This window comes from Perognathus longimembris, chromosome 23, assembly GCF_023159225.1.
Source record: "Perognathus longimembris pacificus isolate PPM17 chromosome 23, ASM2315922v1, whole genome shotgun sequence".
NCBI classification, from domain to species: domain Eukaryota; kingdom Metazoa; phylum Chordata; class Mammalia; order Rodentia; family Heteromyidae; genus Perognathus; species Perognathus longimembris.
The window spans coordinates 2,427,806-2,441,432 of NC_063183.1; the positions used below are offsets into that span (position 1 = coordinate 2,427,806).

General features: G+C 41.9%; 1 protein-coding gene across 2 annotated transcripts; it reads right to left on the reverse strand.

Moving 5' to 3' along the window:
• Positions 1 to 12,216: 12,216 nt before the first annotated feature.
• On the reverse strand, positions 12,217 to 13,323 carry LOC125340989 (cell cycle control protein 50A-like). 2 transcript variants are annotated; one of them, XM_048332957.1, is made up of 2 exons: positions 13,093 to 13,323; positions 12,217 to 12,984 (listed from the first exon to the last, which is right to left on the reverse strand). In XM_048332957.1, exons 1-2 carry the CDS (start codon positions 13,321 to 13,323, stop codon positions 12,217 to 12,219), a joined length of 999 nt encoding a protein of 332 aa, XP_048188914.1. The 2 variants fall into 2 exon arrangements, with proteins under 2 accessions (XP_048188914.1, XP_048188912.1); XM_048332955.1 differs by having other exon boundaries at positions 12,217 to 13,323.
• Positions 13,324 to 13,627: the final 304 nt, after the last annotated feature.

Below are 13,627 nucleotides of genomic sequence, written 5' to 3' on the forward strand. Positions count from 1 at the left end.
CTCTCCCACTCCCCTGGCAATCCATTTCTCTACACAGCAGCCCCGGTGATCTTGGAAAAGTGCAGCTCAGGTTGTCTTAAAACTTTTTTTTTTTTTTTTTGCCCATCATGGGGCTTGCATTTGGGGCCTGGGCACTGTCCCTGAGCTCTTTTGCTCAAGGTTAGCACTCTACCACTTTGAGCCTCAGCTCTACTTCTGGTCTTCTGGTAGTTCATTGGAGAATCTCATGGATATTCTCACTCAGGTTGGCTTTGAACTGCAATCCTCAGCTCTCAGCCTCCAGAGTAGCTAGGATTACAGGCGTGAGCCACCAGCACCTGATGCCTTAAAAATTCCTAATATCTTCCCAAAAATCTTAGAACAAAATTTAAAGTTCTTACAATAGTTGGTCCATGAGATCCCATGACATCTTGGTCCTTATCTATTGCCCTCACCTCATCAGAGGACCTGGCCTAACAGGGATCTTGTATTTCCCAAATACACTAAATGATAGCCATCACTTCAGGACACTTTGTGCCTTCTGTTCCCTCCTGGGACAATGCCTATTATCAGTTTTCTCTTGCTGCTATGACAAATGGCCATGACCTTAGTGGTTTAAGATAACACTAATGCCTTGCCTGGTTCTGATGGCTGCAATCCTAGCTACCTAGGAGGCTGAGAGCTGAGGATCATGGTTAAAACCCAGCCTGGACAGGAAAGTCATAGTGCCAATTAATCACCAAAAAGCAGGAGGTGGAACTATGACTCAAGTGGTAGAGTGTCAGCCTTGAGTGAAAAAGCTAAGGAACAGCAAGTAGGCCCTGAGTTCAAGCCCTACTTACTAGCATTTCCCCCCTCACACAAACACTCCCTCCAAATTTTTAATATAGTGCTAGAGCTCAAAAGTTCAAAATGGTTCAATCAGGAATAAAACCACTGCTATCCCTGTGCAAGGTGGTACAGGGAAAACAGAGAAGTCTTTGCCTATTCGAGGAGCAAAGGTTTGCTTACATGTCTTGGCTTGTGGCCACATCCCTTGGACCTCTGCTGTTATTGGCACAACTTCTGACTTGTTTTTTTTTTTTTTTTTTAACTCCTGTTTCTCTCATAAGGATCTTGTGATCATGCTGGGTTCACCTGAATAATCCAGTACCTGTGTCTTGCTTGCCTCAGCATTCTTGTCCTTGTCACCTCTGCAGAGTCCCTCTGCCATGGGCTAAAACAGTCACAAGTTTGCTAGGTTTGGAGGTGGGTGTGTTGGGGGCCATTGTTCTGTGAACCATATGGCACTTCCTTAAAAGGGCAGTTGCTCCCGCTTCTGGTCTTGATTTAAAGATGAGAGACTTTTTTTTGGCCAGTCCTGGGGCTTGGACTCTGGGCCTGAGCACTGTCCCTGGCTTCTTTTTGCTCAAGGCCAGCACTCTGCCACTTGAGCCACAGCGCCACTTCTGGCCATTTTCTGTATATGTGGTTCTGGGGAATCGAACCCAGGGCCTCATGTATATGAGACAGGCACTCTTGCCTCTAGGCCATATCCCCAGCCCAAGATGAGAGACTTTTATGCTAACCAAATCTTTACAAGTTTCCCAGTGTCTTTCTCATGACATCCTTTGTGAGTGTGTGTGTGTGTGTGTGTGTGTGTGTGTGTGCGCATGTGTGTATATGAGAAGTCTTAAATTTAGGGTCTAGGTGCTGTTTGTGAGCTTTTTTCCTCAAGGATTACACTCTACCACTTGAGCCACAACTCCACTTCTGTGTGTGTGTGTGTGTGTGTGTGTGTGTGTGTGTGTGTGTGTATTTAATTGGATATGAGTATCACAGATTGTTCAGCCTGGGCTGGCTTTGAACCATGATCCTCAAATCTCGTCCTTCTGAGTAGGTAGGATTATAAGCATGATCTACCAGTGTCTGGCATTCTTTGCTTGTTGTTGTTGTTATTGTTAAACTCATGGCTGGTGCTCTACTATTTGAGCCAGGGCTCTAGTTCTGCCTTTTGATTGGTTAATTAGAAATAAGAGTCTCAAAACTTGAGATTCCTGAGGGCAGCGAGGCATGTTCCAAGTCCACCACTTGCCCCATGGAGACAAGAGATGGCACGATTTAAGCCTGCATCTGCTGTCCTGTCAAGGGGAATGCAAGTTCCCAGGTGCCTCAGTTTCTTGGGAGAGGAGTCCTCTGATCACATGAGGGTCCTGGATGAGTGAAAGAATACAGGGGGTCTTGGGAGAGAACAGGGTGAGGCAATGGAGAGCATGCAGGGCGAGCCGCTTTGTGGTGGTTGTAAGCACACCCATTCATTCATTCAACATATGTCATCCAGCTTTACCTTTTTGCTAGGCTCCGGGGATGCAAGTGTCAGATCCCCTTTCAGTTCTCCCAAGATTATAGTTGAGTAGAGGAGAAACAGGTTTTAAGTTTTGAGAAGCATGCAGAAACGAGGGATCGCCTTGTGCATGCTGTATATAGGAGAGAAACGTGAGCTCTTGAGAGTAGAACTGGTCTGGCTGGCAGTGGGCAAATGACGTGGAACCAATCCCTAGAGGATGAGTAAGGCTGCACCACTTAAAAAGCAGGAGAAAGAATACTGCAAGCCAAGAGAGCTTGTACAAGAGTCCCAAGACAGAAAAGATGGAAAGGAGGCTCGTGTGGCTGAGGTTCTGGTTGTGAGGGGAAATGGAATGGGAATGAACCTGTGGTTTGCCGTGGAATGGTTCGTTCTGGCCTGTTGTTTGATTTCTTTTTTTATTTCATTCAGTATCTTCCAGGCTCCAATCTGTGGGCCACACCCCAGTATGCGCCCTGGAAGCAAAGGAGACATGGGGGCATTGAGTGGGAGAGTTTATTTTCAACTGTTCATCTTTCCCCCACTGAAGCTCATAGCTGAAATTAACACATAAATTTACAGCCGCGAGTCAGTTGTGATAAATAATCCCAGAAGTGTTCTGATTATTTACATTTTTATGGAATCTTGCCTGAGCAAACCCAGAGAGCTCACGAGGCACTTGAAGAATTATGTCTTGTTCAAAACCAATTTAATAGCAATGGAAAAGAAAGCCATCTGTGAGGTCTTGTAGGGCAGGGTAGTAATTCTCTGCCAGATGAGCAATATACAAAAAGCACCCAATCACCTCCAGCACACCAAGTGCTTGCACAATGCAAGGCAAAGCAGCCACCACCGCTTCAATGAGCTGTTGGAGGACATCACCACACACCACGTCTTCTGCTCTTATGGCAGATGGGTGAGGATCTGGGGGATGGAACGACGGGAGAAGTTAATGGGGATGACTGGCCGTAGGTTGTGCAAAAGGCAAGAAAGATTGTTTTGAGCAAGGAGTTTGGGGTCAGGAATGAGGAATTCACATCTGAGTTCTGTCATTTCCTAACTATGAGATTAGGGCCAGTCACTGTTTCTTTTCTTTCTTGTTCCTTTTCCAAGTGGGGATGTCAAAAAAAAAAAAAAAAAGGGTAATATGGAAAGGATAATATGGAAGCTGGGCACTGGTGGCTCACACCTGTAATCCTAGGTAGTCGGGAGGCTCAGATCTGAGGATTACAGTTTAAAACCAGCCCTGGGAAACACAGTCCACGACACTCTTATCTCCCATTAACCACCCAAATCTGGAAGTAGAGTTATGGCTCAAGTGGTAGAGTGCCAGCATTGAGCACAAAAGATCAGGGACAGTGCCCAGGCCCTCAATTCAGGCTTCACAATCAGCACCACCACCACCACCACCACCACCACCACCAGCTACAACAAAAAAGGGATAACATGGGAGAGTATTTTCCCAGACCACCACCTTGAATTTCTTTCTTGTTCTTCCTTCCTTCCCTTTCTCCCTTCCCCCTTCCCTCCCTCCCTCTCTCCCTTCCTTCCTCCCTTCCTTTTTTTTTTTTTTTTTTTTTGGCCAGTCCTGGGCCTTGGACTCAAGGCCTGAGCACCATCCTTGGCTTCTTCCCGCTCAAGGCTAGCACTCTGCCACTTGAGCCACAGCGCCCCTTCTGGCCGTTTTCCATATATGTGGTGCTGGGGAATCGAACCGAGAGCCTCATGTGTAGGAGGCAAGCACTCTTGCCACTAGGCCATAGTCCCAGCCCCTCCCTTCCTTTTTTATTATACAAAAGATTGGGTTTCAATATGATATTTCCTCATATGTGTTTAATATGTTTTGATCTTATTCACTCCATCACTGTCCCTTCTCTCCCTCCACCTCATTCCTCTGCCCCAAAGAGTCCCTCATCTAAGTTAATCACTTTTTGTTTGTTTGTGTGCCTGTAGGTTTTGCCCTTCTGAGTCTGCCTTACTTCACTTTAACATGATGATCTCCAGCTCTAGCCATTTTCTGGCAAATGACAAAATGTCATTCTTCTTTCTGGCTGAACAATCCTCCATGGTGTATAAATACCAGCTTTTCCTTACTCCTTGTGGGTGGGCGCCTGAGGTTAGCTCCATAGCTTGGCTGTGGTGAACAAATGTGGATACAAATGTGTGTACAGGTGTCTCTCACAGACTGCTGACTTACCTGCCCAGGGGTTTTATAGCAGGGCTATAGTGTAGTTCTACTTTTAGTTTTTTGAGAAACCTCCATATTTGTTTGCATAGTGGTTGTATTAATTCCACTGATGGTGTACAATGGTGTATTATTAACTCCCACCAATGGTGTATAAAGATTGAATCCCCTCACCTTTTTTGTTGTTGGTTGTAGAGCTTGAACTCAGAGCCTGGGTGCTGTCCTAGAACTTTTTTGCTCCAGGCTAGCACTCTACCACTTTGAGCCACAGCTCTACTTTCGGATATGAGGTGGTTAACTGGAGATAAGAATCTCGTGGACTTTCCTGCCTGGGCTGGCTTTGAACTGCAGTTATCCTATCTCAGCTTCCTGAGTATCTGGGATTACAGACACGAGCCACCAGCACCTGCTACCTTTGTTTTACAGAAGCTTTTTGATACAGTCCCATTTGTCAACTCTAATTTGTATTTCCAGAGCTATTGGGAGTCTTGTTCATGAAATAGCTATCTATGCCTTTATTTTGAAGTGATTTCCTCATTTCTTTTTTCTTCTAGTAGTTTCAGGTCTTACATGAAGATTTTTTTGAGGGATCAATTTTCATTTGATTTTTGTGCAGAATGAGAGATTGGGGGTGGTCTAGCTTCAGTGTTCTACATGTGGATATCCAGCTTTCACAAACACATTTGTTGAAGAGGCTATGATTTCTCCAATGTATATTTTTAGCACCTTTGTAAAGAATCAGGGCTAAAAAAAAAAAAAAGAATCAGGGCTATTGATGTATGTGGTTGTTCTCTCCCTGTCTGTTTTTTTGGGTTTTTTTTGCCAGCTACATGCAGACTTCATTACTATGGCTCTGTAGTAGAACTTGAAGTCAGACATTGTGATACCTCCAATGTTGCTCATTTGCTCAGGATTGCTTTGGTTATTTGAGGCCTATTGTGCTTCCATATGAATTTGTGGATTCTTTCTATTTCTGTGGAAAATGACATTAAGATTTTGACAAGTACTGCATTGAATCTGGAGATTGCTTCAGTACTATAGCTACTTTTACATTAAATCTGTTGATTTATGAACACAGAAGGTTTTTTTCATCTTTTAATGTCTTCCTCAATTTCTTTCTTTATTTAATGTTTCACAGTTTTCATTATAGAGGTCTTTTACCTCCATGGTTAGCTTTATTCCTACATGTTTTATTCTTTTTGAGGCTGTCGTGAGATTGTTTTCTTGATTTCTTTCTCAGAAAGTTCTTCATTGGTAATAGGTTGTTTACAGGTTTTTGGATGTTGGTTTTGTATCCTACTTTGCTGAAAGTGTTTATCAGGGTTAAAAGTTTTCTGGGTGACTGAAGTCGTTTTAAGGATACAATCATCTGCAAGTAGGGATAATCTGACTTCTTCATTTTTTCTATTTGGATCCTCTTTCTTTTTCTTGCTTTATTGTTCTAAGAACTCAAGCAGTATATAAAAGTAGACAGAGTTGGCTACCCTTATCCCATTCATCATTGGGGAAGGATGCTCCAAATTTAGAATAATGCTGGTTCTAATTTTGTTATATATAATCTTTATTATATTAAGGTACATTGCTTTTATTACTGTTTTCTTCAGGGATTTTATCCTGTCAAAGGCTTTTTCAGTATTGCTGGAGGTGATCACATGATTTTTTTTTTTTTTGGTCGTACATTCTATTTACATACTATCTTATGTTTATTATTTGTATATATTGAGGCATCTTTACATCTTTGGAATGAAACCAACTTGATTACAAGCATATGATATTTTCAACACATCAAATTTTGTTTGCATATATTTTATTATGAAATTTTGCTTTTATGTTCATCAAGGAAATTTGGTCTATAGTGTTATATTTTGTTGTTAACTTTCTCTAGTTTTGGTTTCAGGCAGTACTGACTTCATGGAATGAATCTGGCAATTTCTTCCTTTTCTATCTTATGGAATAGTTTGGTAGCGCTAGTGTTAGTTCTCCCTTAAAGTTCTGGAAGAATTCAATAGGGTATCCATTCAGTCCTGGACTTTTGTTGGGCAACTTTTCAATAATGTTTCAATCTCATTACTTTTTTCCCCTTCTTTATTGTTAAAGTGAAGTTCAGAGGGGTTACAGTTTCATATGTAAGGCAAGTACATTTCTTATCCAACTTGTTACCTCTTCCCTCATTTTTCTCGACTCCCCCTCCCCCAGTTCCCTCCCCCCTTACCATGAGCTGAACAGTTGGTTTATACCAACTGGTTTTGTAAGTATCGGTATTGCAATGTTTTATCTTTTTATCCTTTGTCTCTCAATTTTGGTATTTCCTTTCCCTTCCCTAGTTCCAGTACACATATATACAGTATCCGGGGTACTAAGATCAATTACAGTAATAGCAGGAGTAAAACCTCAGGAAGGGAATATGAGAGAAGAAAAAGGTATGGTATCTATCACATTGCATGTTGAAATTAACTACAACAATGATATAGAACTCCATGTTATGGAAATAAGTGGTATACCACTTGCTTTTCTGGTGGTTAAGTGGAGATAAGAGTCACACAGACTTTCGTGTTCAATCTCACTACTTTTTATCAATCTATTTAATTATATCATCTTTTAAAATTTTTGGTAGGTCAAATGTGTCTAGAAATTTGTTTCTTCTAGAGTTTCTAATTTATTGAAATAGAATTCTAATACTATTCAAAATATTCTCTAATGAGCCTCTAGATTTTATTGGGATCTGTTGTAATATGGCTCATTTGTCTCTAATGTTATTGAGTCTATTATCTTGCTTATGGTTAATTTGGCTAAAGGCTCATAATTCTTGTTGATCTTTTCAAAGAACCAGATCTTGTTTCATTGATACTATGTATTGCTCTTTTAATTTCTACTTCATTGATTCCTGTCTTGATATATATTATTTCTTTCCTTTTGCTAATTTTTGGGTTAACTTATTTTTGTTTGACTAAGACCTTAGGTGCATAATTATGTTATTTATTGAGAGTTCTTTGACTTTTTTTAAGGTGGGAACTAATAGCTATCAACTCATAAAACAATCTTTGTTGTATCCGATAGGCTCTAGAACATTGTGTTTCTATTTGCCTTTAATTCTTGGAATTTGAAAAATAGCTGCCAGATTTCTTCAACAATTATTCAAGAGCATCCTGCTCACTGGGTATCAGGGGCTCATGCCTGTAAACCTAGCTACTTAAGGCTGAGATCTCGGGATCACAGTTCAAAGCCAGCTTGGGTAGAAAAGTCCATCAGACACTTATCCCTAATTAACTACCAAAAACAGTAAAGTTGTGGCTTAAATGGTAGAGTGCTAGCCTTAAGCAAAAAAAATATCAAGGACAGCACCCAGGCCCCGAGTTCAAGGTGAGGACACACACACACACACACACACACACACACACACACACACAGAACATACTGGCCAGTGTCCATGTTTTTGTGTAATTTCTAGTGCTAATGATGTTTAATTTTTTTATGATCTGACAGGATAAAAGAGATTACTTCAATTTATAGTTAAGACTTGCTTTATAGGTAAGAAGGTGATCTATTTTGGAGAATATTCCACGGGCTGAGGAGTAGAATATGAATTTGGCACCATTTGGTTTGAGTATTTTGTAGATGTGTTAAGTCCATTCAGTACAATTTAACTCTGAAATTACCTTTTTAATTTTGGGGGAGGAGGACTGGATGATCTATTGAGGGGAAGTATTCAAGTCACCCACTATATTGTGTGTGAACTTATTTGTCTCTTTATGTCCAGTACTATTTGTCTTAAGAAGTTGATTGCATCAACACTGGTGCATATACATTGATAACTATTTCTTCTCTTCCTCCTCATTTTCTATCCTCCTCTTCTTTCTCCTTCTGCTGGTACTGGGGTTTTGGAACTCAGGGTCTTGTACTTGCTGGACAAGTACTCCACCATTTTAAGCACATCCTCAGCTCTTTTTTGATTTAGTGAGTTTTCAGGACCATTTATTTTTGCCAGAGTTGACCTCAAACTGCTATCCTTCTAATCCCTGCCTCCTGCATGGCTGGCATTATAGGCATGAGCCACTGCTCTCAGGCTGTTTTATCTTCTTCATAGATTGTTCCCTTTACTGCTACATAGTAGCCCTCCTTTACCTCTTCTGATTTTGATATGAAGCCTATAACTTCTGTACTCTTATTTTATTTTTGTTTCCCTTTGTTGTCTGTTTTTCATCCTTTCATTTCAGCTTGTATGTTGTCTTTGCCAGTAAGGTGTGTCTCTTGTAGGAAACAAATAGTGATCTTGCTTTTTTTTTTTTTTTAACCCAATTGGTCAAACTGTGTTTTAGAGAGTTCAGTTCATTTTCATGTAAGAATATTGGGTTATTATAAAAGTATTTTCCAGCTTCTCATTTGTTGGGTCTGCTTTTTCCCTTTGGTTGATTATAGTACTATTTGTTATTCATCTTGGGAGGTTGTTAGTTTGAATTGGACATGATTCCTAATTCTCATGTGTTCATCTGCTTCTTCTCGGAAAGTTATTCTTTCGTGAGCTCTCATATTTGTGATTTTCTTCCTCCTCTTTGCGAAGGATTCCTTTAAGTGCCTTCTGTTAGCCAAGAAGTTGTGAATTGCCTTAGTTTGTGCTAGACTGTCTTGGAAACACAATTTTAGGGGATAAGTTAGTTGGCTGAATAGAGTGCTCTTGGCTAGCAGTTGCTTACTCTCAGGGCTTGGAATCTGCTATTTCATCTTTTACTGGTTTTTAGAATTTCTGTTGAGAGGTCTAATGCAACTCTGATGGTTTTATCTTTGCAAGTAGTTGACATTTGTTTTGTGAAGAGTGAAATATCTTTCCATTGTCTTCTACACTTGCCATTTTAAGCAAAATATGTGTAGGATTCCTTCTCTAGTCCAGACGATTTGCCTGGTCCAGTTCTGTATGGCTTCTACTCTGTACCAGGACGTCCACTTTTCTGACAAGATTTGAGAATCTTTATTCTGAATCTCAGGTCTTTCTTCTATCATAGAGATTCTTAGGTTTGGTCTCTTTATTGTTATGTTTCCAAAATAATAAAAAAAAACTTTTTTTTTTCAGTTGTAGGGCTTGGATTTGGGGTTTAGGCACTGTGCTTTAGCTCTTTTTACTTAAGGCTAGCTTTCTACCACTTTGAGCCACAGCTCCACTTCCAGTTTTCTGGTTGTTAATTGAAGATAAAAAGTCTCATGGATGTTCCTGCCTGTGTTGGCTTTGAATGCTGACCCTCAGATTTCAGCCTCCTGGGTGAGTAGGATTATAGGTGTGAGCCACCAGCCCCTAGGGAGACATGTTTTCTTCCTTCCATTTTTCTTTGAGGTATGGTTTCTTAGTCTATATTTAGTAACAGGATTGCCATAAAGCTCAAAGGCAGGAGACTGGGAAGAACAAAGGCCTTCATTGTTCTTCTAAGACAGACAAAATCCAAATTATGCTTTAAGATTCCATTTTTCCAGACACATGAAAGTGTTAGAAGAGCTCTTAAATTTTTCTTTAGCAGAACCCTTGGTTCTTCCATTAGAACAAGAGATTCAGGAGTAATTCTCCTTACAGTGTACAGTACAGACTCAATCTAAAAAGACCAAAGAAACCTCTTTTCTCCCATGAAGCATCCCAGAAAGTAAATCAACATGAGTAAGAGGAAGAATTTCAGAATGAAGAACATTCTGAAGGACAAAAGAAACAAAGAATATTTTTTGGATAAAGAATATCCTATGTACTCAGAAGCTTTAGGATAACAAACATCTAGTAACTCATGCAAGTAATACTTTTGTATGTTAAAAGCTACTATGAATTTGTAAGTGTTTTAAACCAAATTTCATGGTATACAAAACTTAGGAAGGTAAAGTTCTCCTATAAACAACTGCATTATTTTTAAAAAGAAGTTATTCATCAAAATCAATACATCACTCAGGCATATTACAAATACAAGTGAAGGAAACCATTGCAAACTCAGAACAAGTAGTCTTCTATACCAACATGGGTTATTTTAGCAAAAAATAATCAAAACCAACAATTTTGGCCAATTAATACAAATACTTTCAAGCATGTGAATGTTTACATCCACTTCAAGAATAATTTCTGGACTGGGAATATGGCTTAGCAGTAGAGTGCTTGCCTTACATACATGAAGCTCTGGGTTCAGTTCCTCAGTACCACATAAACAGAAAAAGCTGGATATGGCGCTGTGGCTCAAGTGGTAGAGTGCTAGCTTTGAGCAAAAAGGAAGCCAGGGACAGTGCTCAGGCCCTCAGTCCAAGCCCAATGACTGGCAAAAAATAAAGAATAATTTTCACAACAAACAATTATGGCATTTATTTAATAAAGGATATTAAAATATTTCATTAGCAAAATAAAATAACTTCATCTATATATATTCATATATATTCTGTATTCCAAAAAAATGCCCAGAATTTAAGTAAAACACTTATAGACCATCTTTTAAAAGAACATCTTAGGAAATTCAACCAAAAAAATAGGTAACTTAACTAATTAGAATGTGTCTACACATCTACATTTGATCTGTATGCAAAAATGAAATGAAATAGAGGAAATTAAGGTCTCAAGATTTCTAGAATACTACAGTACTTCTAGTACTTAAGTCTAAATACTTAGCTGCCAAGTTAGGACAACTTGAAGTATCTCCAATGCTGTTAAACCCAAGAATACAAACAGCCTCCTTTGAGCTGTTACATCTGGTTTACAGTTGAGGGAGAAGATGAAAGTCTGCCAGTGTTCCCACCTCACCTACACTTTCTCCCCTGAGGAGGCTCGGGCTTCAAGAGAAATGTTTACATGTGAAAAAGTTCTGCGGGTTGGAGTTCCAGACTACAATATTTTTTTTTTTTTTTTGCCAGTCTTGGGCCTTGGACTCAGGGCCTGAGCACTGTCCCTGGCTTCTTCCCGCTCAAGGCTAGCACTCTGCCACTTGAGCCACAGCGCCGCTTCTGGCTGTTTTCTGTATATGTGGTGCTGGGGAATCGAACCTAGGGCCTCGTGTATCCGAGGCAGGCACTCTTGCCACTAGGCTATATCCCCAGCCCCAGACTACAATATTTTAATCAAATGAATAGAGGAACCCTAAATTCTTCTTTCTCAGACTTACCTGCCCTCTGTAGGCGGCAACCTTGACTTCTACACCAGACAAGGCAAGCACATCTTCTGGATTCAAAGCTAAACTTCACAAAGATCTACAATAAAGTGAACCATCAAGGAAGCTGATACACGAACACATGAAAATGCTGAAGTGTTTTATTTAGATTTGGTCTTTTAGATTTTTGTCTTTCTCTTTCTAGGACAAAATCCTGGAAAGGTTAGCAAGTCATGACACTTATACATCTTGCAATTCTTTTCTTCCTACAAGAGGCACACATCTACAGTATCATCTGTCAATATAACATCAACACAGCATGACCATTTAAGCGGTAGACTTGTCACATTTCACCCAAAAGAGGCTGAATGTATCACGTAACTAGTCCCAATACAAAGCTAATTATTACAATGCCATTTTAGCAGTTACAGTGTTGATATAATCAACAAAGCTAACTTAAAAAAAACACACATGTATTTTCAGAAGCCATCCATAGGTAAGAAGCAAAAGACAAATGTTTTTAAAGTGCTAACTTCAAAAATGATATACTAACTACACACCAGCATTCAAAAGCTAGGTTGCACATCAAACTGCCCTTCATGCACATACGGCAGATTCATCTTTAATACACAAAACTAAATGGTAACATCAACAGTATAATTATTGTCTCTATATTTGTGATCAATTATTAGCAGCACAATCCCCAGAAGGAAGGAGATGGACCCCACGGCCATGTAAGCAATGCCCAGGAATGGATTTTTTCCTCTCATCCATGAAGTGGTGCTCAGGATCATCCGTTTGCGGCCGTCAAAGGAATGCACAGGGTAGTTGTAGGTGACGTTCAAATAGTATCTTCCAGCTGGTAGCGTGGGATGCGAATCATTTCTCCCTTCGATAAGGCGATATAGCTTCCGAAAAGTAGGCAAAGCTGCAATGCGCATCCAGATGATGAAATCCTCATTCAGGAACCCATTATTGTCCTCACCGCCACCATCATCATCATCATCATCTAGCATGTATACCGGTTTCCGCCAACTGACCGGCTTTGTGGTCCCCTGGAATCTCTGCTGCAGGCTCTTCTCTCCGGGAGGATTTCGGAACTTCACGCGTCGGTCAGTCCACCAGGCCAGGCCCCTCTTCCCCAGGGGGATGGGTGTCAGCGCGGGGCCCGAAGGGTCCCGGGTCACCAGGAACAGCTGCAGTGTGTCGTTAAACATGCTGTTGGCGATGGCGCCACAGGGCGCAATGGGCAGGCCGCGGTGCCGCCGGTAGGGCTCGCACTCCTTGCTGGGGTGCAGCAGAGCCTGGGGGTCCCCGTGCAGCTGCCGGTCGTCCCGGGATTTCACGTAGGGCCGGTGGTTTTGGTAGAAATTGCTCAGTCCGTAGTACATGAGCACGCGGCCCTCGAAGGGCCGGTCCAAGGTGAAGTTGACCGCACAGACGCAGGGCGTGACCTCCGGGGACAGGCACTTCCGGCAGGGGCTGGAAGGTTCCACCCCCGTGTAGTCCACCACCATCTCCTGGATGTTGCTGGAGGTGACGTAGAGGCCGACGCCCAGGGGGATGAAGAGGAGGCTGATGGCCAGGAAGGCGGGCAGCACTGTGCCCGCCGTGAGGATGGGCTCCCCGGCGGGCAGCCGTTGCTGCTTGAAGTCTGTGTTATCCGTCCTCCAGGCCTTAGCGGGACCCCCCGGAGTGCCGAGGAGGCCCCTGTCCCCTTCCTTCTCCCCGTTGTGGCTCATTGTCTTGGGCCGCCAGTATGCGGCGCAGCAGGTGGGAGACCGGAAACGCCCGCCCACAAGAACCACGCAGGCGCAGCAGCCTCCGCCACAGGGGGCCGGAAGTGGGTGTTGGCAGGAAGTGGCCAGAAGAAGAGATGGGAATGGCTGGGACCTAAGGCTGACCAGAAGGGGAAATGGGCATTGGCTGGACCACTGAGGATGACCGGAAGTGGAAATGGAGATGGCTGGTGCTTCGGGCGACCAGAAGTGGAACTGGGAATGGCTGGAATGAAGATTGATAGAAGCAGAAGTGGGTGTTGGCTGG